This window comes from Salvelinus sp. IW2-2015, linkage group LG31 (genome assembly GCF_002910315.2).
Source record: "Salvelinus sp. IW2-2015 linkage group LG31, ASM291031v2, whole genome shotgun sequence".
NCBI classification, from domain to species: domain Eukaryota; kingdom Metazoa; phylum Chordata; class Actinopteri; order Salmoniformes; family Salmonidae; genus Salvelinus; species Salvelinus sp. IW2-2015.
In genome coordinates, this window is record NC_036870.1 from 21229575 (window position 1) to 21246339 (window position 16765).

A 16765-nucleotide genomic window follows, 5' to 3' on the forward strand; every position below is an offset into this window, starting at 1 on the left:
TGTCAGTGTAGTATGTGTGTGTGTGAGTGTTAGAGTGTCAGTGTAGTATGTGTGTGTGTGAGTGTTAGAGTGTCAGTGTAGTATGTGTGTGTGTGCAAGAGAGTAAGTGCAAAACAATTCAGATAAGACAAATAAATAATAAGGTCAATGTAAATAGTCTGGTGGCCATTTGATTAACTGTTCATCAGTCTTATGGCTTGGGGGTAGAAGCTGTTCAGGAGCCTTTTGGTCCTAGATTTGGCGCTCTGGTACGGCTTGCAGTGTGGTAGCAGAGAGAAGAGTCTATGATTTGGGTTGCTGGAGTCTGGTATAGAGGTCCTGGATGGCAGGGAGTTTGGCCGCGGTGATATACTGGGCCGTACACACTCCCCTCTGTCGGATGCCGAGCAGTTGCAATACCAAGTGGTGATGCAGCTAGTCAAGCTGCTCTCAATGAGGATCTGAGGGCCCATGCCAAATATTTTCAGCCTCCTGAGGGGGAAGAGGCATTGTCGTGCCCTCTTCACGACTGTGTTAGGGTGTTTGGACCATGATGATAGGTCCTTAGTGATGTGGACACCGAGGAACTTGAAGCTCTCCACTCGCTCCACTACAGCCCCGTCGATGTTAATGTCGGCGAGCTCGGCCCTCTGTTTCCTGTAGTCCACGATAAGCTCCTTTGTCTTGCCCACATACACTACCGGTCAAAAGTTTTAGAACACCTACTAATTAGCCGTAGGCTAGCAGTCTTGACTAGCAGGCTGCAGGTCAGTCACAGTGCTGCTGCTGAGTAAACTACAGCCAGTCTTTGATCCAGTGGGCAGGGCTATAACGTAATTGGTTACTATGGTTACCTATAGCTCTAGGTGTGTGTGGAAGTTTACAAAACACATGCACACTCATCAGACAGCTAATCACCACACTATAGGCTACAAAACAACCCATCCACTCACCCACCCACCCGGATGCACACCCACATTTTAATAGACGCTCTTATCCAGAGCGACTTACACCCACCCACTCGCATCTTCTTTGGAGGACAAAGGTTTTTTGTTACATAAACAGTTTACACACGTTTTACATACAGTACCAGTCAAAAGTTTGGACACACCAACTCATTCAAGGGTTTTTCTTTATTTTTTTTACTATTTTCTACATTGTAGAATAATAGTGAAGACATCTAAACTATGAAATAACACATATGGAATCATGAAGTAACCAACATTTCTTTAAACAAATAGCCACCCGTTGCCTTGATGACAGCTTTGCACAATCTTGGCATTTTCTCAACCAGCTTCACCTGGAATGCTTTTCCAACAGTCTTGAAGGAGTTCCCACATATGCTGAGCACTTGTTGGCTGCTTTTCCTTCACTCTGCGGTCTGACTCATCCCAAACCATCTCAATTTGGTTGAGGTCAGGGGATTGTGGAGGCCAGGTCATCTGATGCAGCACTCCATCACTCTCCTTCTTGGTAAAATAGTACTTACACAGCCTGGAGCTGTGTTGGGTCATTGTCCTATTGAAAAACAAATGATAGTCCCACTAAGCCCAAACCAGATGGGATGGCGTATCACTGCAGAATGTTGTGGTAGCCATGCTGGTTAAGTGTGCCTTGAATTCTAAATAAATCATAGACAGTGTCACCAGCAAAGCACTCCCACACCATAACACCTCCTCCTCCATGCTTTATGGTGGGAATTACACATGCAGAGTTTACCCACACCGCGTCTCACAAAAACACGGCGGTTGGAACCAAAAATCTCAAATTTGGACTCCAGACCAAAGGACAAATTTTCACCGGTCTAATGTCCATCGCTCGTGTTTCTTGGCCCAACCAAGTCTCTTTTTCTTATTGGTGTCCTTTAGTAGTGGTTTCTTTGCAGCAATTCGACCATGAAGGCCTGATTCACACAGTCTCCTCTGAACAGTTGATGTTGAGATGTGTCTGTTACTTGAACTCTGTGAAGCATTTATTTGGGCTGCAATTTCTGAGGCCGGTAACTCTAATGAACTTATCCTCTGTAGCAGAGGTGACTCTGGGTCTTCCATTCCTCATGAGAGCCAGTTTCATCATAGCGCTTGGTGGTTTTTGCGACTGCACTCGAAGAAACTTTCAAACCTCTTGAGATGTTCCGTATTGACTGACCTTCATGTCTTAAAGTAATGATGGACTGTCGTTTCTCTTTGCTTATTTGAGTTGTTCTTGCCATAATATGGATTTTTTTTTTTTACCAAATAGGGCTATCTTCTGTATACCACCCCTACCTTGTCACAACACAACTGATTGGCTCAAACGCAATAAGAAGGAAAGAAATTCCATAAATCAACTTTTAAGAAGTTATACCTGTTAATTGAAATGCATTCCAGGTGGCTACCTCATGAAGCTGGTTGAGAGAATGCCAAGAGTGTGCAAAGCTGTCATCAAGGCAAAGGGTGGCTATTTGAAGAATATCAAATATCAAATATATTTTGATTTGTTTAACACTTTATTGCATACTACATGATTCCATATGTGTTATTTCATAGTTTTGATGTCTTCACTATTCTACAATGTAGAAAATTGTAAAAATATAGAAAAACCCTTGAATGAGTTGGTGTTCTAAAACTTTTGACCGGTAGTGTATGTTCCAGCAGTGAGGGCAGGAGTGGAGTTCAACTGGCAGTTACAGATTCCCAGACCCAGGCCTTCTCACCCCAGTCCACCCAACAACACACCGTTAACGCGATAGCATTCCCATCCTGTTGAATACCTATTATGTTATTTTTTACTCAGTCACTATCCCTCAGACAGGGATCCAGTGTTGCAGATAGAGTCATGTTAATGATTATTTGTCAGTTTTGGACGCTGTTGTCTTAAACTCTGCCAGTCAGTCTGCCCCCGCTCTGCTCTGTCCTGCTTATCCACCACACCCTGTCTCTGAAGATGAATGACTTGCACTCAGCTCAACCTCCTAAATAATACAATTACTTTTCTGTGGTGTTGTAGTGTGTGTGTGTGTTGTGTGGTGTGTGTGTGTGTGGTGTGTGTGTGTGTTGTGTGTGTGTGGTGTGTGTGTGTGTGTGTGTGTGTGTGTGTGTGTGGTGTGTGTGTGTGTGTGTGTGTGTGTGTGTGTGTGTGTGTGTGTGTGTGTGTGTGTGTGTGTGTGTGTGTCTAAATGTCAACAGGGTCGACAAACCTGTTAATTCTGACCTGCCATGCTCTGTTACTGTCCTCGCTCTCTTTCTGTGTGTGTGTGTGTGTGTGCATGTGTGTGTGTTGTGTGTGTGTGTGTGTCTAAATGTCAACAGGGTTGACAAACCTGTTAATCTGACCTGCCATGTCTCTGTTACTGTCCTCCCTCCTCTTTCTGTGTTGTGTGTGTGTGTGTGTGTGTGTGTGTGTGTGTGTGTGTGTGTGTGTTGTGTGTGTGTGTGTGTGTGTGTGTGTGTGTGTGTGTGTGTGTGTGTGTGTGTGTGTGTGTAGTGTGTGTGTGTGTGTGTGTGTGTGTGTGTGTGTGTGTGTGTGTGTGTGTGTGTGTGTGTCATGTCCAACTAAACGAAATAATCCTAAACCTGATGTGATATTTTCTAGTTTCTATTTGGCTAATGTGATATTTCCCCGTCTCTCATTGGGCGTTGTTAGGTCATCGCTGTGGTGATGGACATGTTTACAGACGTGGATCTGTTTTCTGACTTGCTGGATGCCGCGGCACGTCAAGTTCCCGTCTACATTCTATTGGACGAACAGAATGCCCATCACTTCGTCTCCATGGTGATCAACTGTAAGGTCAACTTGGATCTTGTCCACGTGAGTCTCTATGTTTTTGGCCTAGATTGAACTATTTTAGGCGGGGTGACTCTCCACGCCTTAACTCAGTTTTCCCCACAACTCAGGTTAATCCTGTTCCTGAAAACCTACTGGGTGTGCAGGGGTTTGATCCATCCCAGCACTAGCACAAACAGCACAGGGCTAAAAAATAACAGTAGTTTTAATAGTTTGAAAAACACATGGTTTGAGCCGACAGTCTTACAGATAGTATCCCAGTGTTTCTGTGTTGACTGGCAGGAGGCCACTGTCTCATAGCAGTAAGGTCATTTATTTACCTACATATTTACATGATGTCTAACTGACTAGACCTGAGCTTGGTTACATACATCTCAACAGAGCGGACAAACTGGTTTGATTCACCCTTAGAACTCACTAAAGACTAACATCATTCATTAACCCCTTGTGATTCTGAATAACTATTTTGTGTGTGCGTGTGTGTGTTGCAGATGATGCGTGTGCGGACGGTGGCGGGAGTGACCTATTTCTGTCGGACAGGGAAGTCATTTAAAGGACAGGTGAAAAACCGCTTTCTATTGGCTGACTGCAGGGCCGTGCTCAGCGGAAACTACAGGTGAACATAGAAATATAACAGATTTCAACACTCAACTATAGTTGAGCATAGAAACACAGCAGATAGAACAGATATCAGATACTTCTTTAGTCGCAGAAGTTAACGTGTCATATCCTGTTTCCTGTAGTTTCATGTGGTCCTATGAGAAGCTGCATCGCTGCATCGCTCATCTCTTCCTGGGAGAACTGGTCACCACCTTTGACGAGGAGTTCCGCATCCTGTTCGCTCAATCACAGCCCCTCACTGTTGACCACGCCCTAGTGCCTTTCTCCTCTGACAGCAGCAGCAGCAGTTACTATGGTAACCAGTTTGGCTTGAAGCGGACCCAGTCCCTGCGAAACCCTCTGAGTTTCCAACGACACACCCCCGAACTTCCGGCCTACCCTTTCGGAGGAGGAGATTCCGAGCGCTCTGCGTTCCGAAGAGATGACATGTTCCGACATACCATAGAACCAGGAGGACTGAATCTTGGGAAGTTTGCAGTGTCACAGCAGTTCAGGATGCAGCAGAGCCGCTCCATGGTCTCCAGGTGGGATGGTGCACGTATATTTATGTCAAACTAGATTTTATGTAGAACCCTATAATTCACTATACTCTTAGAAAAAAGGGTTCCAAGGGGGTTCTTTGGCTGTTCCCATAGGAGAACCCTTTTTGGTTCTAGGTAGAACCTTTTTTGGTTCCAGGTAGAACCCTTTTTGGTTCCATGTAGCAATCACTGTGGAAAGGGTTCTACATGGAACCCAAAGGGGTTATTCAAAGGGTTCTCCTATGGGGACAGCCAAAGAACCCTTTTTTTTCCTAAGAGTGTATACTTGGAATAGAGTACCAAAGTCAATCATGAGTATTCAACCGATTTTTGGGGAACTTCCTCTGTTACCATTTGAAAGGGTTTTGTTTGTGTTTCCTGTGTTCCCAGGCAGATGGAGATAAGCGCCAGTGACTATAAGAGGCACAGCTATGCAGAGGGAACCCAGGAGAGCTACACCTCTTCCAGACAGTACATGAAGCACAGAGTCATGAACAACCTGGATGAGACAGAGCAGCACTACCACAGGTACTAGTTAGTTAGTTCATTTGTTAGTTAGTTAGTTTATGTTGTCTTTGTCAGCTTGACTTAATATTGTGATCAGGTCAGGCAAAACTCTTGGCCCTAGTTATAATCTTTTAAAAAATGATCTGTGATATGTAAAGCATGTTGGGTTTTTATGATCGTTATTCTGATGATGTTGATGAGGATGATGATTCTGCTGCTGATGATGATTTATGAACATGTTTGTATTCCAGGGAGCAGAGCCAGTCCAGCCACTACTACCAGGGTGGTGAGGGACCTGGGTTAGGGCTGGGGTCAGGGCTAGAAGGACCTGGCTCAGGCCATGGACACTACGACAGGCTGAGGAACAGACCAGCACTGGACCAGTACTCTGACTCAGGCTACCCCTATGAGGAACCTCCTGGTCCAGAGGGCTACGGCAGAGACTACTTCTCCTCTGAGGACCTGAAACATGACCCGGGACATCCACCAGCAGGGGGAAGGTACGTGGTAGGGACAGTCCACTGGACTGGAGAATAATCAGTAATGTCTGTTCACTGTTGACTGCTCCCACTAGAGTTCTTAAATTAAAGTGAAGAAAATGTGTAAGTATCAACCACGACACTCAAAATGTGTCTATAATAATGTAACACCTTCTCCTTTGTCTAGGTACGGAGGTGGCAGTGGCCACAAGAGGCCGACGGTGGGCCAGCCCTACGCCTGCCTGTCATCCCCCACCCATCCGCACCCCCCAGAGAAGCAGGTATTTCCTGTTCCAGCGGAGGCAGACCACGACCAGGACCCCAACGTCAGACAGGGCCTCCGCAGCTGGAGGATCAACTCCTACCTCAGCGCCTACGGGGACACAGGAGAGGAGGGGCTGCCCCAACCTCTGGGCCCTGATGCTTTCCAAGACCCTGAGTCTGATGGGAAATCGTACGCCCATGAGGCAAGAGAGCCTCCGAATGTCCCCTCCAAGCCGAGACCGGATATCCGACCGCTGCACTACAGCAAGCCATTCATGCCTGAGAGCATGGGGAAGGACAGGGCTGACCGATGGACCACAGAGTGGGAGAGAGAGAGAGAGAAAGAGCGGGCGGTGGGGGGGAGGGAGGTGGGTGCAGACGTGGAGATGCCGTCGTCGAGGGAGGCTCCGGGGGAGGTCTCGATCTCCAAACACGAGACGGTCCGGATGCGGGTCAACCCGATGCTCCAGAGGAGTTCCCGGCTGCGCTCCTCCCTCATCTTCTCCTCCTCCAAGACGGAGACCCACATGGGAGGCCTGGGCATGAAGGTCTTTATTACCTTTCATATCATCTCTGATTTGTTTTACATTGTATTGCAACCTTACTTTGAAATGTGCCATACAAATAAAGTTTAATTTGATTTGACGCAGGTGGCCAACGAGGAGGACGAGAATTCCGACTCGCTCCGCACCACCTCCATCGTCCAACAGATCCTGGACAAGAGACGCTCCTTGACCCGGGAACCCTTTGAGTGGAGGAAGAAGGCAGAGGAGAACGAGAGAGAGAAGGAGAAAGAAGAGAAGGAGAAAGAAAAGAAAGAGGCTTGGTTGAAAGAGGAGGCTGAGCCAAAGAAAGAGCCCCCCAAAGTAACCCCAGCCAACAGAGAGGTGCCTAAGAACCCCCTGGCCGAGGTGGAGACCACGAAAGTCACCCCAGCATCTGCAGATCCCCCTAAATCCCAGGCATTGAACATGAACAACCCTTCCAATAGACTGCAGTACTTCATGGAGCTGGCTGCTAAGAGGAACGCATCTAAAGAGGCTGTGATAAAAGAACCTCCTCAGAAGACACCAGACCTTCCAGACACTCCTTCTTCCAGCACGACCGCCACCACCTCGGTCCCCAAAGTCCCCTCATTTTTCGTGACTGCTCCAGAGCCTGCCCCAAAGAAACCACAAGTCGCAGCCACACCAGAGCTAAAATGTAAACTGTCCATCACCCCAAGTTTCAAAATCTCAGAGCCTGCCGCTTCTACCACAGCCCAGAGAAAAGACAGCAGCTCGGAGTCGCAGAGGAAAGAGAAAGAGCCCGGTAAGATTCTAAAGCCATTCCCTTCTCCGAAGATCTTCAAGAGGGACACTCTGAAGCCGTTCAAGAGCTCCAACCCACGCCACGTCTCCTGCGATGAGGAAATGCTAACAACGGACGCCACAGACGCAGAGAAAAGCGAGCTGAAGAAGTCTCGCTCCAAAAGCTCGTCCAGTATGTCACAGACCGAGTCTAAGGACGGGCTCCACAAGAACCTGGGCTCCAACACCTCCCTCAACACCCTGGGAGGGGAGGGAAAGGCCGACACCAAGCCCCTAGACTTCCTCAAGAAGCAGACCCAAAGACTCAAAGGTATGTTGTACTGTCTGTGTGTCTGTCACGGATTGTTACGTCCATGTTTACTGGGTTTTCATTTAAAAAATGTAATTGCTGTGCTCATGCTGTATACAGCAAATTCCCTTCGGAGCAATAAAGGTTTTAATTGATTAATTTGTTCAATTATTCATTAAAACATTCATTCATTCAAAGGTTTCCTGGGACCCAAGGACAAGAAGAGCTCCGGTGGTGCGACATCGGCATCCAACGGAGACGAAAAGACCATGAGAACTGTGCCGGAAAGCTCAGAGGAGCCTGTGATCGCCGCTAAACACCTGAGCTCCACCGCTGACGCTAAAGCCACAGACTATGCCACCTCCTCAGCCAATCACAAAGCTGCGTCCAAAACGACAGGTCTGTCTCGGTACCAGAGCTCCAGTGGCTCAGTTCTGTTCAGTAGCAACCTGAGAGACGACACCAAGGTCATCCTGGAACAGATCTCTGCCAACAGCCAGAAGAACCGTCTGGAGCGAGGAGGAGGAGAGGAGGCCGGAGGGGAGAAGGGCGTAGACGTAGTGGGGGAGAAAGGAGGGCTGGAGAGGGAGCCGACGCTCAAAAAGAACCGCTTCCAGAGGCCCCAGGTCAACCCTCAGGAGAGAGATAGCCTCCTGAAGAGGATCGAGAGCATGAGGAAGGACAAGAAGGTCTACAGCCGCTTTGAGGTACTCTACCGTAGCAAACAGGAGGTCTGCAGGGAGGAGGAGGGCTTCAGGAGAGGGGAAAGAGAGGAGGAGTTAGAGGGAGAGGAGGAGGATAGGGGGAGTGTATAGAGGAGTAAATACACACCTTTACTGGTTATGTCCAGGAGATAAAATAATATATTAACAATAATAATATATGACATTTAGCAGACCCTTGACTAAATAGAAGAGACATTTACATTTGATAATTTATAGCTCTTAATGTGAAACATATATTTGATGCTGCTATTTAAAGATGTGACACAAAAAAAAAATATTTTGTTTCCCGATACTTTGATAAGGATTTGCAACAACAAAAATGTTTAGGATATTTTTACATAGTGCACAGACTCAGTGAGTTTTAATTTTGTGGATATGATGTCATAGGGGCATTAGTTTGGCTCTTAATTAAGTTACCACTGAAGTTACCATTAAAACCATGTGAACCATGGAGCACATTAGTACCTAAAGAGATCTTCCACACTGAAAGCTGATACCAAGGGGGAGAAGGGGTGATGAGTGGAGAGGAGAGGTAGGGATGACAGTAGAGAAGGGAGGATGAGGGAGAGGGGAGGAGGGGAGCATGAGGGAGGGAAAGGGGGAGTATGAGAGAGAGAATCAGATCGTATTCCACTCACTGTCATTCCTGATGTTCTGTTAACAGATGGGGAATAACCTGGGATAACTAAAGATGGCTGAAGAACATATTGACTGGAAGCTGAGTGTGTGTGTGTGGAGGACGTGCAAACACACACCAACATGCACACACACATCGTTCACATTCAGCAACATATGTGCCAAACACATCATCAGAAGACCAGAGAGAGAGGGAGAACACTGAACACAAGAACAGCAGATACCTCCTGTGACTTCAGACTGCAATCTTCGTGGATAATCAGACAATACTGTACTAAACCTTTAAATGACTGACTATGAAACTTGAGATGAAACTGTACCCATATAAGGCAAGCGTTGTCTGGTTGGTTTTTGCCTTATATGGACTTCATGGGACAACTTTTCACCGATTCACCACAACCCTTCATCCACGCCTAGAGTGAGAGAGAAAGTGTGTTGTGTGTGCATGTTTTACTGCAAGAAAGCAACTGAACACATGCCCAGCCATCAAACATGCCTGTACAGAACAGCACACTCCCAGTGCCAGTCGTGTGTATGTATGTATGTGTGTGTATGTGTGCGTGTGTGTGTGCGTGTGTGTGTGTGTGTGTGTGTTGTTGTGTGGTGTGTGTGTGTGTGTGTGTGTGTGTGTGTGTGTGTGTGTGTGTGTGTTGTGTTGTGTGTGTGTGTGTTTGTGTGGAAACTGGTAATGCTGAAATATGTCTGGGTTTACACTGTGCCAACGGAGCGCCACGTCTCGACAAACCCAGAGAACTATTATTAACCAGTCTCCAAACTAAAGACAGCAGAGAGGGAGAGAGGAAAAATACAGATTAACCCAGCTAGCACATTTGGTTCCTTGGAAGTTGTGGGAATGTAAGTTTTTTGTTTTCCATTGGTTCTCGGAACAAAGACATACGTTTCCTGACTGGTAAAACTGAACGTCTTTTAAACATTCTGAGAACGGAAGTGAACATTTTGCCTGTTCTGAGAACATTTTTAAGTTGCAGGGAGGTTCTGAGACCATTTTACTGTGGTTCCTTTAAGGTTTTTAAGTTGCAGGGAGCTTCTGAGAACGTTTCACTGTGCTTCCCTGAAGGTTTTTAAGTTGCAGGGAGGTTCTGAGAACGTTTTACTGTGGTTCCCTGAAGGTTTTCTTGGGAGGTTTTATTCATGTTCTGAGAACGGAAATTATTAATTATTTGAAGGTAATTAAATAACGTTCTGAGAACATGTTTCAATCATGCAAACACATGTATTTTTTATTGTGGTATGTGAGATTCAAACCTATGATCTTATGTTCTCTAGCCATGAGGATTAAAATACTTTTGTTGATGCTGAATGTATACGTTTTTAAATAACATTCTTAGAATGATCTTTGAAAGCTATTCATGTTTTCTTGTGGTTTTTATGGAAAGTTTTCTTAATGTTCTTAGAACATGATTTTAAATATAACAATGAGGAGACCTGCAGAAAACTTTATGCTGAGGTACTGAAATTCCCACAGAAGATTGGTGTTTCTTAATGTTCTCTGAACGTTCTGAAAACATTACTTTAAATAGAACCACGAGGAAACCTGCAGAAAACGTTACGCTTAAGCACTGAAATTCCACCTAAGAAACATATGATTCTCAGAACCTTATGTGCTAGCTGGGTATCCTGCACCATTCCCAGAACTTTGTTTGAAGGTTGAATGTAAAATAACCCTAGGACAACCACACTCTCACCAAGCTCTAAGAGGCATATGGTTCTCAGAATTGTATGTGCTAGCTGGGAAAGGAGATGGAACGAGATGGACCAACAGGGTAAGAGAATTAGATACTGTGCATATGGCTTGCAGGTCTTTACAATTTAGTATTTATTAATTAAATCACCAGTACCTTAGAAGACAAGTTGAGATTGAGACTGCTTTGTTGCAGCCCTGTGTGGATGCAGGTACCTTGAAAACGTAGTGAGTTGGATAGGGTTTGAGTGATATTTCCACCACAAAACCGTCACCTATCCGGTCAAGTCAGGTCAGACATCTTTGATGAAGAAACGTAGGGAAGAAGGAAGGAAGCATTTCTAAAATGTTGTATTTTATACAAGAGTATAAAAACTTCCACGCCTTGAGTCTGTCAGTTTGTCTCTGTCCACTACACCAGAAGTGGAAAGAACATTTCCAAGTACATGAACACACTCTGTAAAAATACTTAGTGAGGGAATAGAGTTATGAATAATTAATTAATGCCAGTGTTGTGTTCGAGACCACCTAAAGCGTGGCCGATTCAAGATTAAGACCGTAGCAAATCGAGTCCATCTCAAGACCGAGACATTTATTTAACTAGGCAAGTCAGTTAAGAAAAAAATCTTATTTACAATGGCGGCCCACCCCGGCCAAACCCGGACGACGCTGGGCCAATTGTGCGCCGCACTATGGGACAACCAATCACGGCCGGATGTGATACAGCCTGGATTCATACCAGGGACTGTAGTGACGCCTCTTGCACTGAGATGCAGTGCCTTAGACCGCTGCTCCACTCGGGAGCCAATACCGAGACCAGGAGGGAGACAAGGGGTTCCGAGACCAAGTCAAGACCATGATTGTAATTTTGTCAAATCATCTCTAGCTGTGTATAGTCACAGAAAAAACGATATGAGGGGGAAAAGTCTGTCACTCACCCACTCCATGACATCCTCCTAGCAGCTAGCTAACGTTAGGCTCCGGATTTTTAGCTTGCTACATAAATAGATACGCTAGCCTATAGCCACGTTATGACTGACTAGTTAGATTCTATTGACATTCTCAGTCTTAGTTACGTTTGTCCGTTTTTCTCCAGAATATTGAGTCATTGAAACTGAAACGGTGCCTCCCGAATGGAGGCAGCAAACAATGTACCAGGCCAGCTGTGATTTACAACCTGAAATGTTTTGGTGAATTACATTAATCATGCAATGAACTGCATCCATCTATTCTGCCAACAATGCCTTCGTGTACGTCATGGAACGTTGAGTCAAATTGAACCTATTTTTAAAACCTCTTATAAAGTTGGTTTTGTAGCATCAGGTGGGAATTTGATATTTTTTACTGATATTATGATTGTCTGTTTGTAGTTAAAACTAGTGATGCACCGGTATGACATTTTTGGCCGATACCAATATCCGATATTTTTCTTGCCAAAAAACTTGATACCGATAACTGATATTTAAAATTTTAGCCGCCTTTTAAGCATTCTAGTACAGTTAAATAATTAACACACACACACACATGGACGCAGCGGTCTAAGGCACTGCATCTCAGTGCAAGAGGCGTCACTACAGTCCCTGGTTCGAGTCCAGGCTGTATTACATCCGGCCGTGATTGGGAGTCCCATAGGGCGGCGCACAATTGGCCCAGCGTCGTCCGGGCCGTCATTGTAAAACATTTTTTGTTCTTAACTGACTTGCCTAGTTAAATAAAGGTTACAGACGCACACACACACACACGACACTGACCAAAAAGTTATTCTGTTGGCATTTACGTATGTCCCCATTACCAGTAAAACATCATCAAAAACGATTTATTTAATTTACTTTGCTGTGCTGTTTCGTTGTTCATTTGTTCAGTCATTTCATTCTCAACCAGGATTTCTATGGAACACGTTTGGGTCTTTGCATGTTAAAAAAGATACACGTCAAATAAGCATGTTGACCAATCAGGACCTGAATGTAATAATTTAACGCGTTCATAATGTTTTTACGTAGTTATTACACATTGATTACACTATCACTTGTATTTCATATGTCACAATGATTAATCGATACGTATGCTATGATGCTGGTAAAGTTGTCTCGCGCACCAACAGTGCTGGTCATAAAAAAAGCTAGCTAGCTCATGGATGCAAACAATGTTCTTCCCCAAAAACATAGCTAAACGACAATCAATTTCAGTAGCTATAATTGGCTAACTAACTATATAGCTAGGTGTCATCATCTCAAATAACCCTAATTTATGAGACAGTTCTTATAGCTAAAGCTAGCTACTGTAACAGTATAACTTTAAACCGTCCCCTCGCCCCGACACGGGCGCGAACCAGGGACCCTCTGCACACATCAACAACAGTCACCCACGAAGCGTCGTTACCCATCGCTCCACAAAAGCCACGGCCCTTGCAGAGCAAGGAGCAACACTACTTCTAGGTTTCAGAGCAAGTTATGTAACTGATTGAAACGCTACTAGCGCGTACCCGCTAACTAGCTAGCCATTTCACATCCGTTACACTCACCCCCCTTCCCCCCTTTCAACCTCCTCCTTTTCCCGCAGCAACCAGTGATCCGGGTCAAAAGCATCAATGTAACAGTATAACTTTAAACCGTCCCCTCGCCCCGACACGGGCGCGAACCAGGGACCTTCTGCACACATCAACAACGGTCGCCCACGAAGCATCGTTACCCATCGCGCCACAAAGGCCGCGGCCCTTGCAGAGCAAGGAGCAACACTACTTCTAGGTTTCAGAGCAAGTGATGTAACTGATTGAAACGCTACTAGCGCGTACCCGCTAACTAGCTAGCCATTTCACATCCGTTACACTACCCCAGAAGGTCGAACAAATTAACGTTATGCTTTATTACCAACGCGGTATTGTAAAAACATCGTTCATGGCCGGTGTACTTTTTTGTACAGCTTTGACAGTGCTACTGTTGTCACGCCCTGACCATAGAGGGCCTTTTATTCTCTATGTTGGTTAGGTCGGGGTGTGACTAGGGTGGGTCATCTAGGTAGTTATATTTCTATGTTGGCCTGGTATGGTTCCCAATCGGAGGCAGCTATTTATCGTTGTCTCTGATTGGGGATCATATTTAGGCAGCTATTTCCCCTTTGTGCTTTGTGGGATCTTGTCTAGGTATAGTTGCCTGCGTGCACTATTGTTAGCTTCACGTTTCGTTTTGAGATTTATTGTTTTTGTTTTGTTGTGAGTTTCACCTAGTAATAAAAGGACGTGGAACCCAGATCGCACTGCGCTTTGGTCCACTCCTTATAACGATCGTGACAACTGTATCTTTTTTGACACGCAAAGACCCAAATGGTGTTCCATAGTATGTATGTTGTGAAGCTAATAGCAGTGACGCTATTACTGTGTAACTCCGGTAGGGCAACATCTGAAAAATAGCGCAGTTGGTAGTGTGTACAGGTGCTCGACCAGTCGGCAAATTGTCAAGGGCAATGAATTCCATTATCTTGGCTTTAATGCATTTCGCCTTTGAGTTGTCTCGCTAAAATGTTCTTACTCTTTCAAATGACTGCTCGACTTGTTGACTGCTCAATTCACACAGCAGACATTGTGGGCTAGGTTAGGAATGCAGTGTTGCACGTATAGAGCAAAATTTTACGTGGCGTCATTACGTCACCTACGTTATATAAGTATGCACGGTAGCTTTGACACCGGTTTTTAACATCACCATTGAACTAGACATCGGGCGATACCGATGTTGGCATTTTTTGCTAATATCGTCCGATTCCGATATGTTCACCGATATATTGTGCATCCCTAGTTAAAACACTGCCATTTTCACTTTAAACTTTAGGTCACCGGTTACTTTGTGTGCTAAACGTGAAATGTTTTTTGCAATGGGAAGTAATAGTTGTACATTTTTATTGGCAAATGCCTTATGGTTGTGTTTTGTGTTCTTATGATTGGGACCAACTGGCTTATTATGTCTGAGTTTATGGACTGCTTATCCTTTAACATCATGCTGTGTGTGACTGCTGTCTTTCCATCGGAGTGACTGCTGTCTTTCCATCGGCGTGACTGCTGTCTTTCCATGCAGTGGTGCCTGGAGAAGTGGGTATGCTCTAATTCTGCCCAAAAGTTCCCAAACGGCCCACCCAGCGAAGGAAAGGCACCCTGTGTGAAAGTACTATATTTTCCTATACATTTTTCAGATGTTCACTCTCAAAATCATACCTTTTTTTTATAGAAAAAAGACAAAATTGTGATGGTCTAAGGCCACAACAATGCTTAAACCACATCAATCTGATTAAGTGGGCCTGTCAGGGCCTGGCTCCACAGTGGGTGGGCCTCTATCCACCCAGGCCCATCCATGTCTATGCCCCGGATGCAAACAGCACATGATGACAAATAGCCTTCTAACCAACACCAAGGACTTAACTTTTTCAATACCTGGTTTGCTTACCCATTGTTGCCTTAGTTATCATTTACTGGTCGATATCATAAGTTAAAACGTCTCCTACCCTGCCGGCTACGGATGTCAAAACCAGTTGAGAGCGGCACGCTCTTGCTGCCTGCAGATGATATTCCGCTGAAACTAGGCTATGTGTGTGGAGCGCATGTGACTATATTTCATGCGCTTTGCGATTGTGTAGGCTACTTTGTGCATGATTTCTCTATTGTGCTACATAATTGATAAGTCGTATACCTCCACTAAACTACTTTGATATATGCATCAGTAGGGATTAAGGAGTATAAACTGGGTGGTTCGAGCCCTGAAAGTTGATTGGCTGACCGCCGTGGTATATCAGACCGTATACCACTGGTATGTTATATGGGACAAAACATACATTTTTACTGCTCTAATTACGTTGTTTACCAGTTTATAATAGCAATAAGGCATCTCAGGGGTTTGTGGTATATGGCCAATATACCACGGCTTAGGGTTGTATCCAGGCACTCTGCATTGCGTCGTGCATAAGAACAGCCCTTAGCCGTGGTATATTGGCCACATACCACACCCCCTCGTGCCTTATTGATTAAGTATAAGCAATGCCCACTGAAACAAAAGTGGGTATACGGCTTATACCTGCGAATACCCTCCACTAGACCACTGGCCCTTTGTGTTTTACAAAAAGTGCACTCTCCTACATAAGTGCGCTGGTATTACAATTGAGCTAGCTATAGGTTCACCACTGTACTAACCTGTCACATACTGAAGGCCTATAGGTTCACCACTGTACTAACCTGTCACATACTGAAGGCCTTTAGGTTCAACACTGTACTAACCTGTCACACACTGAAGGCCTATAGGTTCACCACTGTACTAACCTGTCACATACTGAAGGTCTATAGGTTCACACTGTACTAACCTGTCAACACTGAAGGCCTACAGGTTCACCACTGTAACTACCTGTCACACACCTGAAGACCTATAGGTTCACCACTGTTACTAACCTGTACAACTGAAGACCTATAGGTTCACCACTGTACTACCTGTCACATACTGACGGCTATAGGTTCACCACTGTACTAACTGTCACATACTGAAGGCTATAGGTTCACCACTGTACTAACCTGTCACACACTGAAGGCCTATAGTTAGCCACTGTACTAACCTGTCACACACTGAAGGCCTATAGGTTCACCACTGTACTAACCTGTCACACACTGAAGACCTCAGGTTCACCACTGTACTAACCTGTCAATACTGAAGGCTATAGGTTACCATTGTACTAACCTGTCACATACTGAAGGCTACAGGTTCACCGCTGTACTAACCTGTCAACACTGAAGCCTACAGGTTCACCACTGTACTAACCTGTCACATACTGAAGGCCTATAGGTACCACTGTACTAACCTGTCACATACTGAAGGCTACAGGTTCACCACTGCGCAACATGTCTATAATAGGTATAAAGGCTGTTAAGATACTGTATTAATGTTTCAAGAAAGGAGTGTATATATATATTTCATCTGGCTAAGTGGTTTTATTTGCCCT

The 16765-nt window shown here is 45.1% G+C and overlaps 1 protein-coding gene across 1 annotated transcript in view; it reads left to right on the forward strand.

The window, feature by feature from the left end:
• Window positions 1–9307, forward strand: part of fam83hb (family with sequence similarity 83 member Hb) — a 38799-nt gene extending 29492 nt beyond the window's left edge. Inside the window, exons 5-13 of the mRNA XM_023976318.2 lie at window positions 3604–3768; window positions 4236–4360; window positions 4488–4889; window positions 5277–5414; window positions 5645–5893; window positions 6060–6684; window positions 6787–7756; window positions 7934–8442; window positions 9125–9307. Coding sequence (XP_023832086.1) covers window positions 3604–3768; window positions 4236–4360; window positions 4488–4889; window positions 5277–5414; window positions 5645–5893; window positions 6060–6684; window positions 6787–7756; window positions 7934–8442; window positions 9125–9145 — 3204 coding nt within the window. The 3' untranslated portion in view covers window positions 9146–9307. The remainder of the gene's footprint in view (window positions 1–3603; window positions 3769–4235; window positions 4361–4487; window positions 4890–5276; window positions 5415–5644; window positions 5894–6059; window positions 6685–6786; window positions 7757–7933; window positions 8443–9124) is intronic.
• The last annotated feature ends 7458 nt before the right edge of the window (window positions 9308–16765 follow it).